Source organism: Kogia breviceps, chromosome 7 (assembly GCF_026419965.1).
Source record: "Kogia breviceps isolate mKogBre1 chromosome 7, mKogBre1 haplotype 1, whole genome shotgun sequence".
NCBI lineage: Eukaryota > Metazoa > Chordata > Mammalia > Artiodactyla > Physeteridae > Kogia > Kogia breviceps.
In genome coordinates, this window is record NC_081316.1 from 51,817,182 (window position 1) to 51,833,363 (window position 16,182).

The 16,182-nt window shown below is 39.4% G+C and overlaps 1 protein-coding gene across 1 annotated transcript; it reads right to left on the bottom strand.

The window, feature by feature from the left end:
• Positions 1–204: 204 nt before the first annotated feature.
• On the bottom strand, positions 205–14,038 carry LOC131759149 (tripartite motif-containing protein 64-like). Its single transcript, XM_067039457.1, has 7 exons — positions 13,987–14,038; positions 6,617–7,031; positions 5,359–5,454; positions 4,425–4,655; positions 3,645–3,667; positions 1,889–1,986; positions 205–843 (listed from the first exon to the last, which is right to left on the bottom strand). The coding sequence occupies exons 1-7, from the start codon at positions 13,998–14,000 to the stop codon at positions 350–352; spliced, it is 1,371 nt and encodes a 456-aa protein (XP_066895558.1). The 5' UTR covers positions 14,001–14,038; the 3' UTR covers positions 205–349.
• Between the last annotated feature and the right edge of the window lie 2,144 nt (positions 14,039–16,182).

Here is a 16,182-nt window from a genome sequence, read left to right on the forward strand (position 1 = left end):
CACTTTTTGAATATTACTAAAAGCCACTGAATTATATAGTTGAAATGAGGTGACCATTATGGTATGTAACTTTTATTTTAATAAAACTATTATTTATGACAGAAGAAAAGCAACTGATTATACTCTATGAAATATTCCATAATACATTTTTATTACAAGAAAATTTAATTAACAAATTTATACATTCAACATGATTATGCCATTTTATAAACATACAGTCGTATGTTCCATTATATTACAATGTGCTAAGAGATAGTCAGATATTATCCTGTGGCCTCACGTGAAGTTTAGGACAGCAATTTGTTCAGGCAAGAATTTCATCAATTAAATGGTCATGGAACTTGACTAGTCATGGTGATTTAAGGCAAAGGAAAGGCATCAGAGGGGAGGAGAAGGAGGAACGAAGGAAACTATATATGAGGGAACCTCTGCAAACATCATAGAAGCTCACAGTTCCATTGTCATAATCCAGAAACACTCCAATCCTACCCAGAGGCCTTTGCACATACAAAATTAAGGGTGGGTAGTTTGTGGACAAACTATAATGATTGTTCACTTTCATAGAAAATAGCAAAAATGCTTCTTCAGAATGAATAATGATATCAGTATCACTCGTCAAGATATCTTTACAGACTCCCAGAATCCAGTTCGAGGAGTGTGTCACATCCACCTCCCAGTAATGCCTCCCAGAGGTGAAGGCCACAGCTCCCCAGGCCGCAAATCTCTCCACAGTCTGGGACTGTCTGGACACGTCGTGATGGTCACCTCCAAATGTCACACTTGTACGATCCTCAGAAAGTCTCACATCGTGAATGGTCATTTTCTGACTCAGAACGTTATCCACTGCAGAAAGAGCAAAAATAAGGTCAGCAAGTGGGATTTTCATGGCCTAAGAGACAGAGGCTCTCTACCCAATGAGTCTTTTAATTTTCCCTCCTCCAAGGAAATACAAAACAAAGACAGCAAAGGGAGTTCAGACTAGCTCTTCTATGAAGAGCAAGAGTCATTACTATCTCACCAGCACACGGAAAGACTTCAAATCATACAGAAAAAGTAAAAAAAAGGGAGATATGAACTATGTGAAGTCTGATTTAATGTCAATGTCTTGATAGTTTATTTCAGGACTCACCGAAAACATTATTTTTTTTTCTTTCATCTAGAAAACTTTTCTTGCGTCCTTTGTCTTTAACACGATCTAACATGTAGATAGCACTTGCTATCATGTGGGTATTTATTGGGCTATAGTCTCCACTTACTACATTTTCAAAGGTCAAAATTTTGATAGAAATCCATCAATGAATAGTTTGGAAGCTTCTAAAAGGATGTTCTGGCTAACCATGTTCAAATACCCCTTGCCTTTCAGTTGTTTTGAAATTGATCTAATAGCATTACAATTATCCTGCCTAAGCCAATTTTATTCTTTTCTGTCAATTCTTCTGTCAATTCAATGCTGATTTTAGAAATAATAAATATTTTTGTACAATGCATAATAAATGAGCTTGTAATACAGAACAAATTAAAAACCAGCAATGCCATATTTAACTTTTTAAGAGTGAAATAAACTGAATAAAAACAATATTGATGGTTACTCACAAAAGTAAATATTCTATCTCTTTATAAGCACATGAGCAAGCTGGTTGCTCTCCTCTCGCTCTGCCTATGTCATATGTAACTGAATATATATATCTAGCTTTGCATTTTCAGTAAACTATAGGTTGCAAAGTTCAGCCTTGATCTTTGTAATACGACTATACAAGCAGGAAAAATGTAACAGCTTTGGGAAGTTATGTACTACCTTCATGTCAGAAGAAAGAAAATAATCAAAGAAGGCTCCTTCCTAAGAAGTTCTAATGAAATGTAGTCCTGCTCACAGAAGGTTGCCTCTTACCTCTGAAGTTGTTCAGCATGTCTAGGATTCCAGTGACAGGCCAGGAAGTGAGCTCTGGGTTCACTGGCTGAGGCTTTTGCATCTGTACCAAATCAGTCCTGTAACAAATGACGTCAGTTACATTTCAAGGTCAAAGGCCGATCACATGACCGTTACAAAAAAGCAGTTTTTAATCCAGGATATTTTGTCAGAATTCTCCTATTTTTGGTGAATTGGATATACATTATATTCTACACACTTGGGACTATAAAAAGTCACCATACTTTTTTCTAAATATAAATTACATCAAATTTCAACTTCCCCATTCTTCTCAGACTTTACTCCAATTTTCAACTTATTGAACTTCATTCACTTCCTCTATTCCAATTCAGGTAATGCAAATAACCTGGGCATTTTACAGAGAGCAAAAAATTCAGGCAGGGCTTCCCAGGTGGTGCAGTGGTTGAGAGTCCACCTGCCGATGCAGGGGACACGGGTTCGTGCCCCGGTCCGGGAGGGTCCCACAGGCCGCGGAGCGGCTGGGCCCGTGAGCCATGGCCGCTGAGCCTGCGCGTCCGGGGCCTGTGCTCCGCAACGGGAGAGGCCACAACAGTGAGAGGCCCGCGTAACGCAAAAAAAAAAAAAAAAAAAAAAAAATTCAGGCAAAGCCTTTGGGACTTCAGTCAGCAAGTAGTCATCAAGGATACATTCAGTGTCTAAAAGGAAGAGTTCACTTGAGTCAAACATGTTTGCTCTTATCAGCCCAGCAAGGGAATCCAATTCCAGCCTGGCTGCCTTGGTCCTGAAGGTCTTTCCAGTGGGCACCAGGAAGCCATTAGCTCTGAGGTCCTACCTACAAGGGGGCTTGCTCTAATGGAACAGGCTGATTCACTGCTATTCCTAGGAACAAAATCACAGTCCCTCTTCCTATTAGGGAATTTTCCCCTTTCCTGCCTTTTTCACCTTCCAACTCACTAGTGTAGGTGCTTCCTCTGTGATATCTTAGAAAAATCCCTTCCTTAAGTTTTATTGTGGTGAGTCTGGAGAGCATGGGGTGAGTGGGTGGAACAAAGCCCAGAATGTCAGAAAGTTTTCAGGTATATTTGAATTCAGCCAAATGAAAAGGAAATTTCTCAGACCAAGGATCAGAAGGCCTCTAGAATTCTTTTGAAATAAAACAGAATAATAGCCAAAAAGACGATGTTAATAGATCAAAAGATGTACTGTTCGTCATTCATGTGTGAAGGTTCTGCACCTATGGATTCAAACATGGATTGAATCTGTAATTTCTGTTTTATTTTATTTATTTAGTTAGTTAATTAGTTAGTTTACTATAGGTCCTTGTTTGTTATCTATTTTTTTGTTAAATTTATTTTACTTATAGAATAATACATACATTCTTTTCAAAAAGTTTGAACATTATAGGTAAAGCTAAAGTTCTCCTTTGACCACCATTTTTCATCCTGATCTTCTTCCCTATGGCTTGAGATAACCACTGTGTGTTATTTTATTTGAAATATAGCAGTGTGTATATGTCAATCCCCAATTCTAAATCTACCCCTCTCCTACATTCTTCTTCCCTGGTTCTAAATGGAAAATACTCAGAAAAAAAAAATTCCTGGAAGCTCCAAAAAGTGAAACTTGAAAATGCCACATACCTGGGAACAATTTACATAGCATTTAATTTACATTTTATTAGATGTTATAAGTAGTCTAGAGACCACTTCGTCAAAAAGACAACTTTTCCAGAAATCAAAACTCGTTAGCATATACTCACATTTCCAATACACTTCCCGAGGCCTGCAATGAAAAAAGAAATCATGTTAATCATGAGAGTTCTGTCCTTTTGCCTCTTCTTTACTACTCCTGTTTGTTCAGTAAGGTATTGTTTTTCTCATTCTCCTCTAAGGAACAGTCAGAGGCTATCTTAATAACAGAACTTAAACTAAAACATGATGAGCTTCCTCAGGGCATGTTAAGGAAGGAAGGAAGGAGGCCAAGAAGAGTCTGTGCAATGATGCAACAACATCAGGTTTCCAATGTCAGTCATTGCTCAGTCCTATTCCCAAGGAGATATCTCACCATTTATGATAACAATTAAAGCAAAACAAGGAACCATATAAAATGAATTATAGAGTGCATTGAAATTGACTCCCAGTTCTAAAAATTTTACCTAGACAATGGGCAAAACCTCAATGTCTTCAGTAAGTGTGGGATAATAGAGAGGAGTGACAATGTATTGAGAATTACTCCAAGAAAATTAACTTTCTCCTGGTCACAGAATTTTGCTGGCTTTGGATAGTCTGCCTGGATAGTACTCCTGATCACACTGAAAAATTGTTGTCCTACGTTAGCTAGTGAAAGGATTAAAAAAAAAAAAACCTCCCAAAGATTACCTGGCCATGAGAAATAAGGGGGTTGGACAAATAAAATAATGGGAGTCAAGGAGCGTCATTCCTTAGCTGAGATAAGAGTATATGCAGGTAACATTTCAATGTCATGGCAACGGTGCCCAGAATAGTATTTCTGTCTCTGAGGATGGAACCTCCCTTCTCACCTGGAGCAGCTCCACATCAGGCTTGTGGCACATCTCAGTCAGCTCTCTGTACATTTCTTTCAGACTTTCTTTCTGTTGAGTCATTCTGAGTTCACTCTCCCTGAGTTGCTGGAGAGTCTCCTTCGCTTCTCTCTCCAGTGCCTCCAGATGGAGTTGCTCCTCCTCCCGGAGAAAGAGGTGCATCCTCTGATACTGAACTTTGATCATCACCTTCCTTACGGCTGCATAGTTCTGCAGAGACAGTGGATTCAAAGAATCACTCATCCTCATTCTCAACAGAAAACGTCCAATAATATTTCCTTACTGTCCTCGGGAAAGTTCTTGACAAACTTTCTACCTCACATTTCAAAAGGCCTGGAATATTTGCTGGTCCTTCCAGTCCATCCTTTCTCTAAGTCTCTCACCTCTTTTCCTGTTTAAATCAAGCCATCTGAAGGGGTCCCAGTTTTTCTCCCTAGGAGGATTCTTCAGGGTTCTTACTCCATCAGTTATTTCCTCTCTTACCCAAATCTTGTTTTTTCCTGTTCCTTTCCCTGATTTTTCTAAATATTCTTATATTAGGTAAACCCCATACTGTGCAGCTTTAAAAATATGCACTAATTCTCCTCTAGATACTACTGTATTCCTCTCCTCACCTTCACAGACATACTTAGCCGAATGTTGTCTTATACTCCATGTCTAAGAAGATTTATTTAAATCTTCAAAATGTGGCCTAGGAATACATTTTATGCCTTGGTTTTCCCATATACTAGCACTCTTTGAACTAGTTTGTATTGGTCTGTTGTAATTGTGATTACTGATAGGTCATTTGAAACCACTACTGTTTCCAAGGAAAAGACCACTATCCTTTACCTGGTAATTTGAATTTTGCTAAAAGTCTAAGCCAGGATTATATCGGTCTCCATGCAAACAAATGGAGTATTTTTATTCTTACCTCTAACCACTGAGTAGTTTTAGCTTCTTGATTCAGACTGTTTTGCACTTCTTGGGTCATTTTCCTTAAAGAGCCCATTCTCTTCAGAAGTTTCTCCTGCAAAATAACCATGAGCTTTAGTGACACAGATGATGATACCATAAATTCCATCCCCTTATGTATGAGCAAAGGCAGTCATTTAGAGCACGGGTCCCCAACCCACTGCGCCGAGGACCGCTACCAGTCCATAGCCTGTTACTAATGGGGCTGCACAGCAGGAGGTGAGCGTTGGGCGAACAAGTGAAGCTTCATCTGCCGTTCCCCATCGCTCCCCACCGCTCTCCATCGCTCGCATTACCACCAGAACCATCCCCCCAACCTCCCCCTGCCCCCGTCCATGGAAAAATTGTCTTCCATGAAACTGGTCGCTGGTGCCAAAAAGGATGGGGACCGCTGGTTTAGAAAATAGAAATCTTGAGTTTGAATGATGTGGTCAGATTTTTCCACATTAATCTAATTTGATTCTAATATTTTGAATATCAAAGTGACAGAAACATATAATGAAGAATTGTGGGGGACTTCACGGGTGGTGCAGTGGTTAAGAATCTGCCTGCCAATGCAGGGGACACAGGTTTGAGCCCTAGTCCTGGAAGATCCCAAATGCTGCAGAGCAGCTAAGCCTGTGTGCTCTAGTGAGCCTGTGCTCTAGACCCCATGAGCCACAACTACTGAGCTCGTGTGTCACAAGTACTGAAGCCTGAGTGCCTAGAGCCCATGCTCCACAATAAGAGAAGCTACTGCAATGAGAAGCCTGTGCACCACAGCGAAGAGTAGCCCCCGCTCGCTGCAACTAGAGAAAGCCCACATGCAGCATCAAAGACCCAATGCAGCCAAAAATAAATAAATTAATTAAAAATTTTAAAAAGAAAGAAAGAATTGGGGGAACTTTACAGATGATGGAATCTCTCATTTCCATGAGAGAAATGAAATTTCTCATTTCCTAAGAAATTGAGAGTCAGATTTTTATATAACTTGACTAAGAATGTGTCAAGCTCACGTCAGGAGCCAGTATGCCTGGTGCTACCACATGCCCCAGGATACAGCAGTTCCACATGTTTGGACAATTGGGCAACAACATTAAAATGATACACTTACATGACCTACACTGAAAAATCCCCATCTCCACCATCTCCATCCCCATCAACTTCGTTATCATTTTCATCTTTCTCTCTGATTTAGGAACCTATAGATTCCTAATTGCTTTAGAAGCATCACCTACCCGGTATTCCTCAGCAGCCCATTGTACTGGACTGTGGCTGTGAGCTGCATGCTCTGGGGACTCAGAGCAGGGGCCACAGAGCAGGCTCTTGTCAACCTCACAGAAGAGTCCTTTGGCTTCTTTGTGTGTCACGCAGATCTGCGCCTCTGAGCTGTTGGTTTGTTTAGCTGCCTCCTGTCTGGCGAGGGAAGCCAGCCTCTTGAGTACAATATTGGTTTTGAAATCTGGCTTCTCTGATAGTCCCCTGCACTCAGGGCAGCTCTTTGGAGTCTGGTCTTCCTCCCAGCAGAGGTACAGGCAGGGACGGCAAAAGCTGTGCCCACAGTCTATGGTGACGGGGTCTATGAAGTAGTTCATACAGATGGAGCAGGTTAGTTCATTCTGGAAGGCTTGCAATGTGTCTGAATCCATGTTTCTGAAAATTCAAGACAGAAATAGAGAGGGTAAGAGAGAAAGTCTTTCTTCTGCCCTGATAAGGGAAAATAAAGCCTTTCGACAAAGTCCTGTCTGTTTGAACTCTGTCTAATTTACCTATTTGCTTGACCTCAGTACAAACCTAGAAATGGTGAATACAGACAGGTTCATGCTGATACAAATGATAAAATTAGATAAGAGAGTCCCTAGCAACTTTTTTGTTTAAAATAAACCGTGCTCTCAGTCATACCTAAATTACATGGACGTGCTTAAAGCTTAGACCAGAGGGTAAATGGTAAGATGACTCCAGAGTTACTTTTATTAGCTGATTGGTACAGAAGCACATATATAATCTCAACCTGTCTCTCTCTCTCTCTCTCTCTCTCTCTCTCTCTCTCTCTCTCTGACTCCATGACTGGAACCCATACTTGCACACACTTTGTCTCTATGCTAATGTTCTCTATGTCTCCTGCCTCTGAACTGACAGATGTGCTTTTCTAAAGACAAATAAAATTGTTTAGAATAATTTAAACTTAATATAATCAATGTTGGCTTTAACTTTGGCATCTTAAAACTATAAACATTTCAGTGTTTGCTTCCAACTTAAATAGCAAAACTCCTCCTTTCAAGACAAAAAAATGAAAAAATTATGTTATTTCTAGTTCAGGAAAACAATTTTTCCTGGAGTCAGTTCAGATCAGAGCACTTCACATTTTGAACTAGTGAATGTTCAAGCTACAACAGTAATCAGTAAAAATTAATCAGTTGTTTTTTTTTTTTTTTTTTTTTTTGCAGTACGTGGGCCTCTCACCGCTGTGACCTCTCCCGCTGCGGAGCACAGGCTCCGGACGCACAGGCCCAGCGGCCATGGCCCACAGGCCCAGCCGCTCCGCGACACGTGGGATCCTCCCGGACCGGGGCACGAACCCATGTCCCCTGCATCGGCAGGCAGACTCCCAACCACTGCGCCACCAGGGAAGCCCAATCAGTTGTTTTTTAAAACCAAAGAAAAAATTTGAATATACATGAGGATTTTCTCTCTACACTAGAAATTCCAAAGATATCGTTAATGGAAGCAACATCATATCCTCTTTGTTTCTGATATTTCCCTATTTGACCAATGCTACCTCTTGGGAGTCCCTATCAGTTCATTGGATCTATCCTAAACACTTTTCAAATCTAGACTGCAAACTGAAGGCTTTAAAAATACAGCGCCTTGGGCTTCCCTGGTGGCGCAGTGGTTGGAGATCCGCCTGCCGATGCAGGGGACGCGGGTTCCTGCCCCGGTCCGGGAAGATCCCACATGCCGCGGAGCCTCCGCGTCCGGAGCCTGTGCTCCGCGACGGGAGAGGCCACAGCAGTGAGAGGCCCGCATACCTCAAAAAACAAAAAAACAGCACCTTTATTTTGGCATGGACATATATACACTACCAAATGTAAAACTGATAGTTAGTGAGAAGCAGCCGCATAGCACAGGGAGATCAGCTCAGTGCTTTGTGACCACCTAGAGGGGTGGGATAGGGAGGAGACAGGGGCATATATGAATATATATAGCTGACTCACTTTGTTATACAGCAGAAACTAACACACTATTGTAAAGCAATTATGCTCCAATAAAGATGTTTTAAAAAAAAAATACTGGGCTTCCCTGGTGGCGCAGTGGTTGAGAGTCCGCCTGCCGATGCAGGGGTCACGGGTTCGTGCCCCGGTCCGGGAAGATCCCACATGCCGCGGAGCAGCTGGGCCCGTGAGCCATGGCCACTGAGCCTGCGCGTCCGGAGCCTGTGCTCCACGACGGAGAGGCCACAACAATGAGAGGCCCGCGTACCGCAAAAAAAAAAAAAAAAAAAAAAAAAAAAAATACAGTGCATATGACCTTTACAAGAAGGTATTCTAATTCATTCAACACATTTAACTCTTATGTTCATCTGTATAAAGACTATGAAATGTATACATTATGTTGAACATTTTAGGTGTTCAATGTGTTTCATAAATACATATGTCTGTAGAAATCTCATTTAAAACCTAAAAACATCTAATAACATGTAAGGTAATGGAATAAAAATGATTACATGTTAATATTACAAATATCAATATATTACCATTGTCTAGTTACAGATATTTTAAATATTGAGGTCATTTTAAAAAAACTAAGACAACTACTTGTTTGCTTGGACAAAACCCAAGCAGGCCAATAGGTAAATGGAAAGGATTTGGATGAGAGAAAATAAACATGAAGATATTTACAATCAATTCCTTACTTACCAGAGTCCACTGTGAGTGGTCTCACTTCTGGAAGGCTGCACGTCCTGGAAATCTGTGGATATCAGGGTCAACAAGAACTGTCCAACACCTGGTAGCTGCACTTTCCCTGAGTCTCCCTGAGAGAAGAAGTCATCCCTGGACAAAGTTTCCTTTTAAAGGATTAGACTATCCTGAGGCCACACCTACTTCTTGAGATTGGATAATACCTTCAAAGGGAAGTGGAAAATACTGATAAGTTTACTCAGAAAGGTGTGAAAATGGTTGATTGGGTTTTCTGTATATAGAAAACCTAATCTTAGGGGACTGAGACCTTAAAAGAATATAGGCTTCTTTTGGGGTAAATGCAAAAAAAAATTGATGAAAACTTTTAAACAAAATACTTTATATATGTTATATATACATAAATAATATATACATCAATGTATATGTTTATATTAATATGAATATAATATAGTAACTATTTATACCATAATTATGTGAGTAATTATATTTAATACAATGCATAAAGCCAATTGTTTTTTATTGAGGTATAATTGACATATAACCTCATATAACTTTCAGATATGTAACGTAATGATTTTGATATTTGCATATATTTTGAAATGATCACCATATTAGTTAACATTCATCACAATATGTAGTTAAAAATTATTTTTCTTATTATGAGAACTTTTAATATGTACTCTCCTAGCCACTTTTAAATATGCATTACAGTATTATTATCTGTAGTTACTATGTTGTGCACACTGTAGAATATTATTACTTTTTTATTTTATTTTATTTTTTTTTTGCGGTACATGGGCCTCTCACTGCTGCGGCCTCTCCCATTGCGGAGCACAGGCTCCGGACGCGCAGGACCAGCGGCCACGGCCCACGGACCCAGCCGCTCCACGGCACGTGGGATCCTCCCGGACCGGGGCACGAACCCGTGTCCCCTGCATCGGCAGGCAGACTCTCAACCACTGCGCCACCAGGGAAGCCCTAGAATATTATTTTTAACAGAAGTGCCATAGTACCTGTATTTTGCTGACACCTATCACAGTTTATCAAATTACCAATGCTTACATACATGTTATTTCACTAAATTATCTATTGTTTGTTAATTGAAGCACTATTTATAAAAAAAATGAAAATAAATTGACCTTGCTAGAAATTTTTAAAGTGAAAATATAAAGAAGGTAAATTTTCTTTTGAATTTCATTTATTTTTTTAAACAGCAGGTTCTTATTAGTCATCCATTTTATACACATCAGTGTATACATGTCAGTCCCAATCACCCAATTCATCACACAACCACCCACACCCCCAGCTGCTTTCCCCCCTTGGTGTCCATGTTTGTTCTCTACATCTGTGTCTCAATTTCTGCTCTGCAAACTGGTTCATCTGTACCATTTTTCTAGGTTCCACATATATGCGTTAATATACGATACTTATTTTTCACTTTCTGACTTACTTCACTCTGTATGACAGTCTCTAGATCCATCCACGTCTCTACAAATGACTCAGTTTCATTCCTTTTTATAGCTGAGTAATATTCCATTGTATATATGTACCACTTCTTCTTTATCCATTCGTCTGTCTATGGGCATTTAGGTTGCTTCCATGACCTAGCTATTGTAAATAGTGCTGCAATGAACATTGGGGTGCATGTGTCTTTTTGAATTATGGTTTTCTCTGGCTATACACCCAGTAGTGGGATTTCTGGGTCATATGGTAATTCTATTTTTAGTTTTTTAAGGAACCTCCATACTGTTCTCCATAGTGGCTGTATCAACTTACATTACCACCAACAGTGCAAGAGGGCTCCCTTTTCTCCACACCGTTTCCATCATTTGTTGTTTGTAGATTTTCTGATGATGCCCATTCTAACTGGTGTGAGATGATACCTCATTGTAGTATTGATTTGCATTTCTCTAATAATTACTGATGTTGAGCAGCTTTTCATTTGCTTATTGGCCATCTATATGTCTTCTTTGGAGAAATGTCTATTTAGCTCTTCTGCCCATTTTTAGATTGGGTTGTTTGTTTCTTTAATATTGAGCTGTATGAGCTGTTTATATATTTTGGAGACTAATCCTTTGTCCATTGATTCGTTTGTAAATATTTTCTCCCATTCTGAGGGTTGTCTTTTTGTCTTGTTTATAGTTTCCTTTGTTGTGCAAAAGCTTTGAAGTTTCATTAGGTCCCATTTGTTTATTTTTGTTTTTATTTCCATTACTCTAGGAGGTGGATCAAAAAAGATCTTGCTGTGATTTATGTCAAAGAGTGTTCTTCCCATGATTTCCTCTAAGAGTTTTATATTGGTCGGTCTTACATTTAGGTCTCGAATCTAATTTGAGTTTATTTTTGTGTATGGTGTTAGGGAGTGTTCTAATTTCATTCTTTTACATGTAGCAGTCCAGTTTTCCCAGCACCACTTATTGAAGAGGCTGTCTTTTCTCCATTGTATATCCTTCCCTCCTTTGTCATAGGTTAGTTGACCATAGGTGCGTGGGTTTATCTCTGGGCTTTCTATTCTGTTCCATTGATCTATATTTCTGTTTTTGTGCCAGTACCATATTGTCTTGATTACTGTAGCTGTGTAGCATGGTCTGAAGTCAGAGAGTCTGATTCCACCAGCTCTGTTTTTTTTCCTCAAGACCACTTTTGCTATTCGGGATCTTTTGTGTCTCCATAGAAATTTAAAAATTTTTTGTTCTAGTTCTGTAAAAATGCCATTGGTAATTTGATAGGGATGGCATTGAATCTATAGATTGCTTTGGGTAGTATAGTCATTTTCACAATATTGATTCTTCCAATACAAGAACATGGTATATCTCTCCATCTGTTTGTATCATCTTTGATTTCTTTCATCAGTGTCTTATAGTTTTCTGCATACAGGTCTTTTTTCTCCCTAGGTAGGTTTATTCCTAGGTATTTTATTTTTTTTGTTGCAATGGTAAATAGGAGTGTTTCCTTAATTTCTCTTTCAGATTTTTCATCATTAGTGTATAGGAATGCAAGAGATTTCTGTGCATTAATTTTGTATCCTGCTACTTTACCAAATTCACTGATTAGCTCTAGTAGTTTTCTCGTGGCATCTTTAGGATTCTCTAAGTATAGTATTATATCATCTGCAAACAGTGAGAGTTTTACTTCTTTTCCAATTTGTATCCTTTTTCTTTTTCTTCTCTGACTGCTGTGGCTAAAACTTCCAAAACTGTGTAGAATAATAGTGGCAACAGTTGACATCCTTGTCTTGCTCCTGATCTTAGAGGAAATGCTTTTAATTTTTCACGATTGAGAATGATGTTTGAGGAAACCTGTTCACACCCCCGCATCCATCTAGTCACAGCAAGATCATCCCACTCTGAATCAGGACAGTCCACTAGCAGCTATCAGAAGCTTATATCAACATATCCTTTTAACCCAGCAACATCATCCCTAGCTATCATTCCAATAGGAATTCTCAGAAACAAAGGTATATGCACAAAAGGATGTATTATGTAGCATTTTCATTAGCCAAACCAGTAAATATAGAAATTTTTTTATTTTATATTTCTGTAATGTGAAGTATCATTTTTAAAATATACTACTTATGGACTTCCCTGGTGGCACAGTGGTTGAGAGTCCGCCTGCCAATGCCGGGGACACGGGTTCGTGCCCCGGTCAGGGAGGATCCCACGTGCCGCGGAGCGGCTGGGCCCGTGAGCCGTGGCGGCTGAGCCTGCGTGTCCGGAGCCTGTGCTCCGCAACAGGAGAGGCCACAAGAGTGAGAGGCCCGTGTACCGCAAAAAAAAAATAAATAAATAAATAAAATAAAATAAAATAAAATAAAATAAAATATACTACTTATGGACTTCCCTGGTGGCACAGTGGTTGAGTCCGCCTGCTGATGCAGGGGACACGGGTTCGTGCCCTGGTGCGGGAAGATCCCATATGCCGCAGAGCGGCTGGGCCCGTGAGCCACAACTACTGAGCCTGCGCGTCCGGAGCCTGTGCTCCGCAACAAGAGAAGCCACAAAAGTGAGATGCCCGTGTAACGCAAACAAACAAACAAATAATAATACTATTTATTATTAACTTGTTATGTCAGTGACAATATTTGGTAATTATTGACTTAATCCATGATCTCTGATGTTTTCAAACAATAGATTTCATTAGTATTCGAAAACAACTGATTCTACGTGAAAGCAAAAAACACTGCAAGACAATTCACAATACTGACTGGTATAAAATCAAAAATAGAAATTCACTGACATCTGTAAATCTCAGAGACAGTAAACTTAGAATTCAAAATTTTACTTTCTTACCTTTTCAATCAGAAATGTAAAGATCAATTTATTGAGTTCCAGAATGTATATCTATAACATTTACTCTGTGGGCGGTCTTCATAATAAACTTAAAATGGAACAAGGAGATTTATTATTAAGTTTGATAACTTTTGTGGCATATAACCTCATGATGGCTTCTTAACATGGCAACTTGGCAGGGCTAGACTTCAAGGGGGGAAGTGAGGGCAGCAACACGTAGCATGCACACAACTTCTTTGATTATTCCATCAGGCACTAAACTAATCCAAGGGCTATCATGAAGGGAGTTTGTGGACCTAAGTAAAGTCTCTTATCCTGATTTTAAACTAGAGAGCTTACACTTATTTGTCTTCCTAGCTGCTGCCTGAGGAGCAGGCTCCTAATTAAACTCACACTTACAGGCCCAATGCCATCCTCTCCAGGGAACTCTGGGCTAGTGCTGTCTTCAAGCTCTTCCTCTGAGGAGATCCAAAGCACCAGCGTCTACACAAGAGGAAACTGTATATTTGGGTCTGGTACCCTCATTTTGTGACTGTCATCATTTTGTAAAATACAGAAAAACAGAGAAATAAAATCACTTTCATGTCAGTATTCCTAAAAACAGTTTATGACTAATATATAACAAGATTTTTTATTGTAGTAATTAACCTATATTGCCATAATTCACTGAGGAAAGGAGGGTGCTAGGGAAATTGGTTAAGACTTGGAAAATAAAGCCCTTGGGGTTGCCGTTAAAAAGAGTCGGCCCCCATGAGAGAGGTTGTGCTTTTGCAATTCAAGGTCATTTTATAAAGCTTGTTTGTTCATAAGCACTTAGGAGCATCAACCACTTAAAATGTATATATACAGTACATGTGTCTTGAAAGACTTAAGGATGGGGTCATGATTCCCACTCCTTCCAAAAACTCTGTGTTCTCAAGTTCATTGTTCAGTGGGAAATATATCAGGAAAGGAAGGTAAGGGTATGTGTTATTTCTTCAAAACGTTTCTCTGTCCTAATTTTCCCATTGCGGTCATTGTTGTTTCTGTTTTGTCCCAAAGCAGCTATAATTGACATTGGCCCAAAGGGGTCTCTGTGCTGGTGCCTTTATCTACTGTCCCCACTGAGCTGGGTTGGAGAGTAGCAGGCAGAGAACCTCCTGTCCTGCTGTTGCTGGGAGACACTGGCCGTCTTGATCTGGAGTGTGACGGTGAGGGGCAAGAGAAAGTTCCATTCCGGAGTGGTGGCCACAGGTGTTCTTACATTAAAGAGTCACTTTAAAATTCAAAAATCAATCAATCAATAAAACAAAGCTTTTCCTCCATTTAACCAAACCTCAGGAAACAGATTTCCAAGATATTTGCTAAACTCTCTAAGTGATGAAATAATCTTTCCAACTTCTTTGGTAAGTTAAAATAAAAACTTATTGATATTCAGAAACTCATAAATCAAGCACATTTGATGGTGGGTCTGCATTAGCAGGCAGATTCTCAACCACTGCGCCACCAGGGAAGCCCCGGATTTGCTTTTCTTTATTTACCTATTTGAGGTAGGCTTTTCTTCTTTTTAATTATACGCATTTAGTGCTACAAATTGCCTTCTAAGCATTGCTTTAATTGCATCTCAAAAGTTTTGTTTGGATGCATCCTTAATATTATTCAATTAAAATATTCCATCAGTTTTTTGTTTAATTCATGCAGTTGCATAAGAAATACATAGTTGGAGGAAAATAGCTGTTGAGTGCCAAAAAGAATGGACTGTCCAGGTTGGGACTTGAATGTGTTCAGAATCTTTGCACATCTTCCCCCTACTTTCTTCTTTACCTCATGTAGCCTGACACTACAGGCTGAGATTCCAAAAATTTTATACAACTTGGTGTCTAGCAGGCTCTGGAAGGTCATTAGAGGGTGAGAGAAAGGGAGAAGTCACTATATTTCTTCTCTTCCTCTCTGCCTAGGGCACCATGTCCTTCGTGTTTCCAGCCTCCATCCCTGACTTTGGCTCTGAAAATAAGTAACATCACTACCATCCTATCTCCACAGTCTAGTTTGGTGGTGGCTTCTGCTGATGCTAACCTTTGAGTGGTTTCACTGTCTCTTATTTCTATTCTTGCCTCTCATTTCAGTAGTATAACCAGTTCCTTGCATTACATTCCTTCTGTTTTAAATGCCCAGAATATTTTCGAGTTTTTTTTGTTTAGATTCTTACTGACCCATTTTCTCTTCATATTTTAAAGCCTCAAGACCATAAGTTATAACGTGAATCAACTCCAGGTAACAAATTGTCCCTTATAAAATGGAATAAATGCAGTAATCTCTTCTAAAATGGACTAAGGGTGCCCTATTTGTGTTTCTGAGAGGAGACCATAATATTTTTGCTCTTTTTTTCCCCAGAGTTTTTGATTTACACATAACTCTGAGCTGTCAATCAACAAGTTTAAATATTTATTTAAACTTGTCAAAATTTATTTAAAGGTATGCTTATAAACTAAAGGTGTTAAAGATATATATAGTACTGCATTTCACTACCTGTGTTCTCAATTGATTCAACACAATCATCCAGTCTATATGAAACACTTACCTTTGCCTTTCAGGTATGGTGGGTGAACCAAAACA

Excerpts from the sequence above, each read along its gene's own strand:
- LOC131759149 (XM_067039457.1), bottom strand. Across the intron at positions 4,656-5,358 it reads AAACTACTCAGTGGTTAGAG|AACTATGCAGCCGTAAGGAA; the intron begins GTAAGAATAAAA and ends CTGTCTCTGCAG. Across the intron at positions 844-1,888 it reads CATGCTGAACAACTTCAGAG|TGGATAACGTTCTGAGTCAG; the intron begins GTAAGAGGCAAC and ends CTCTTTCTGCAG.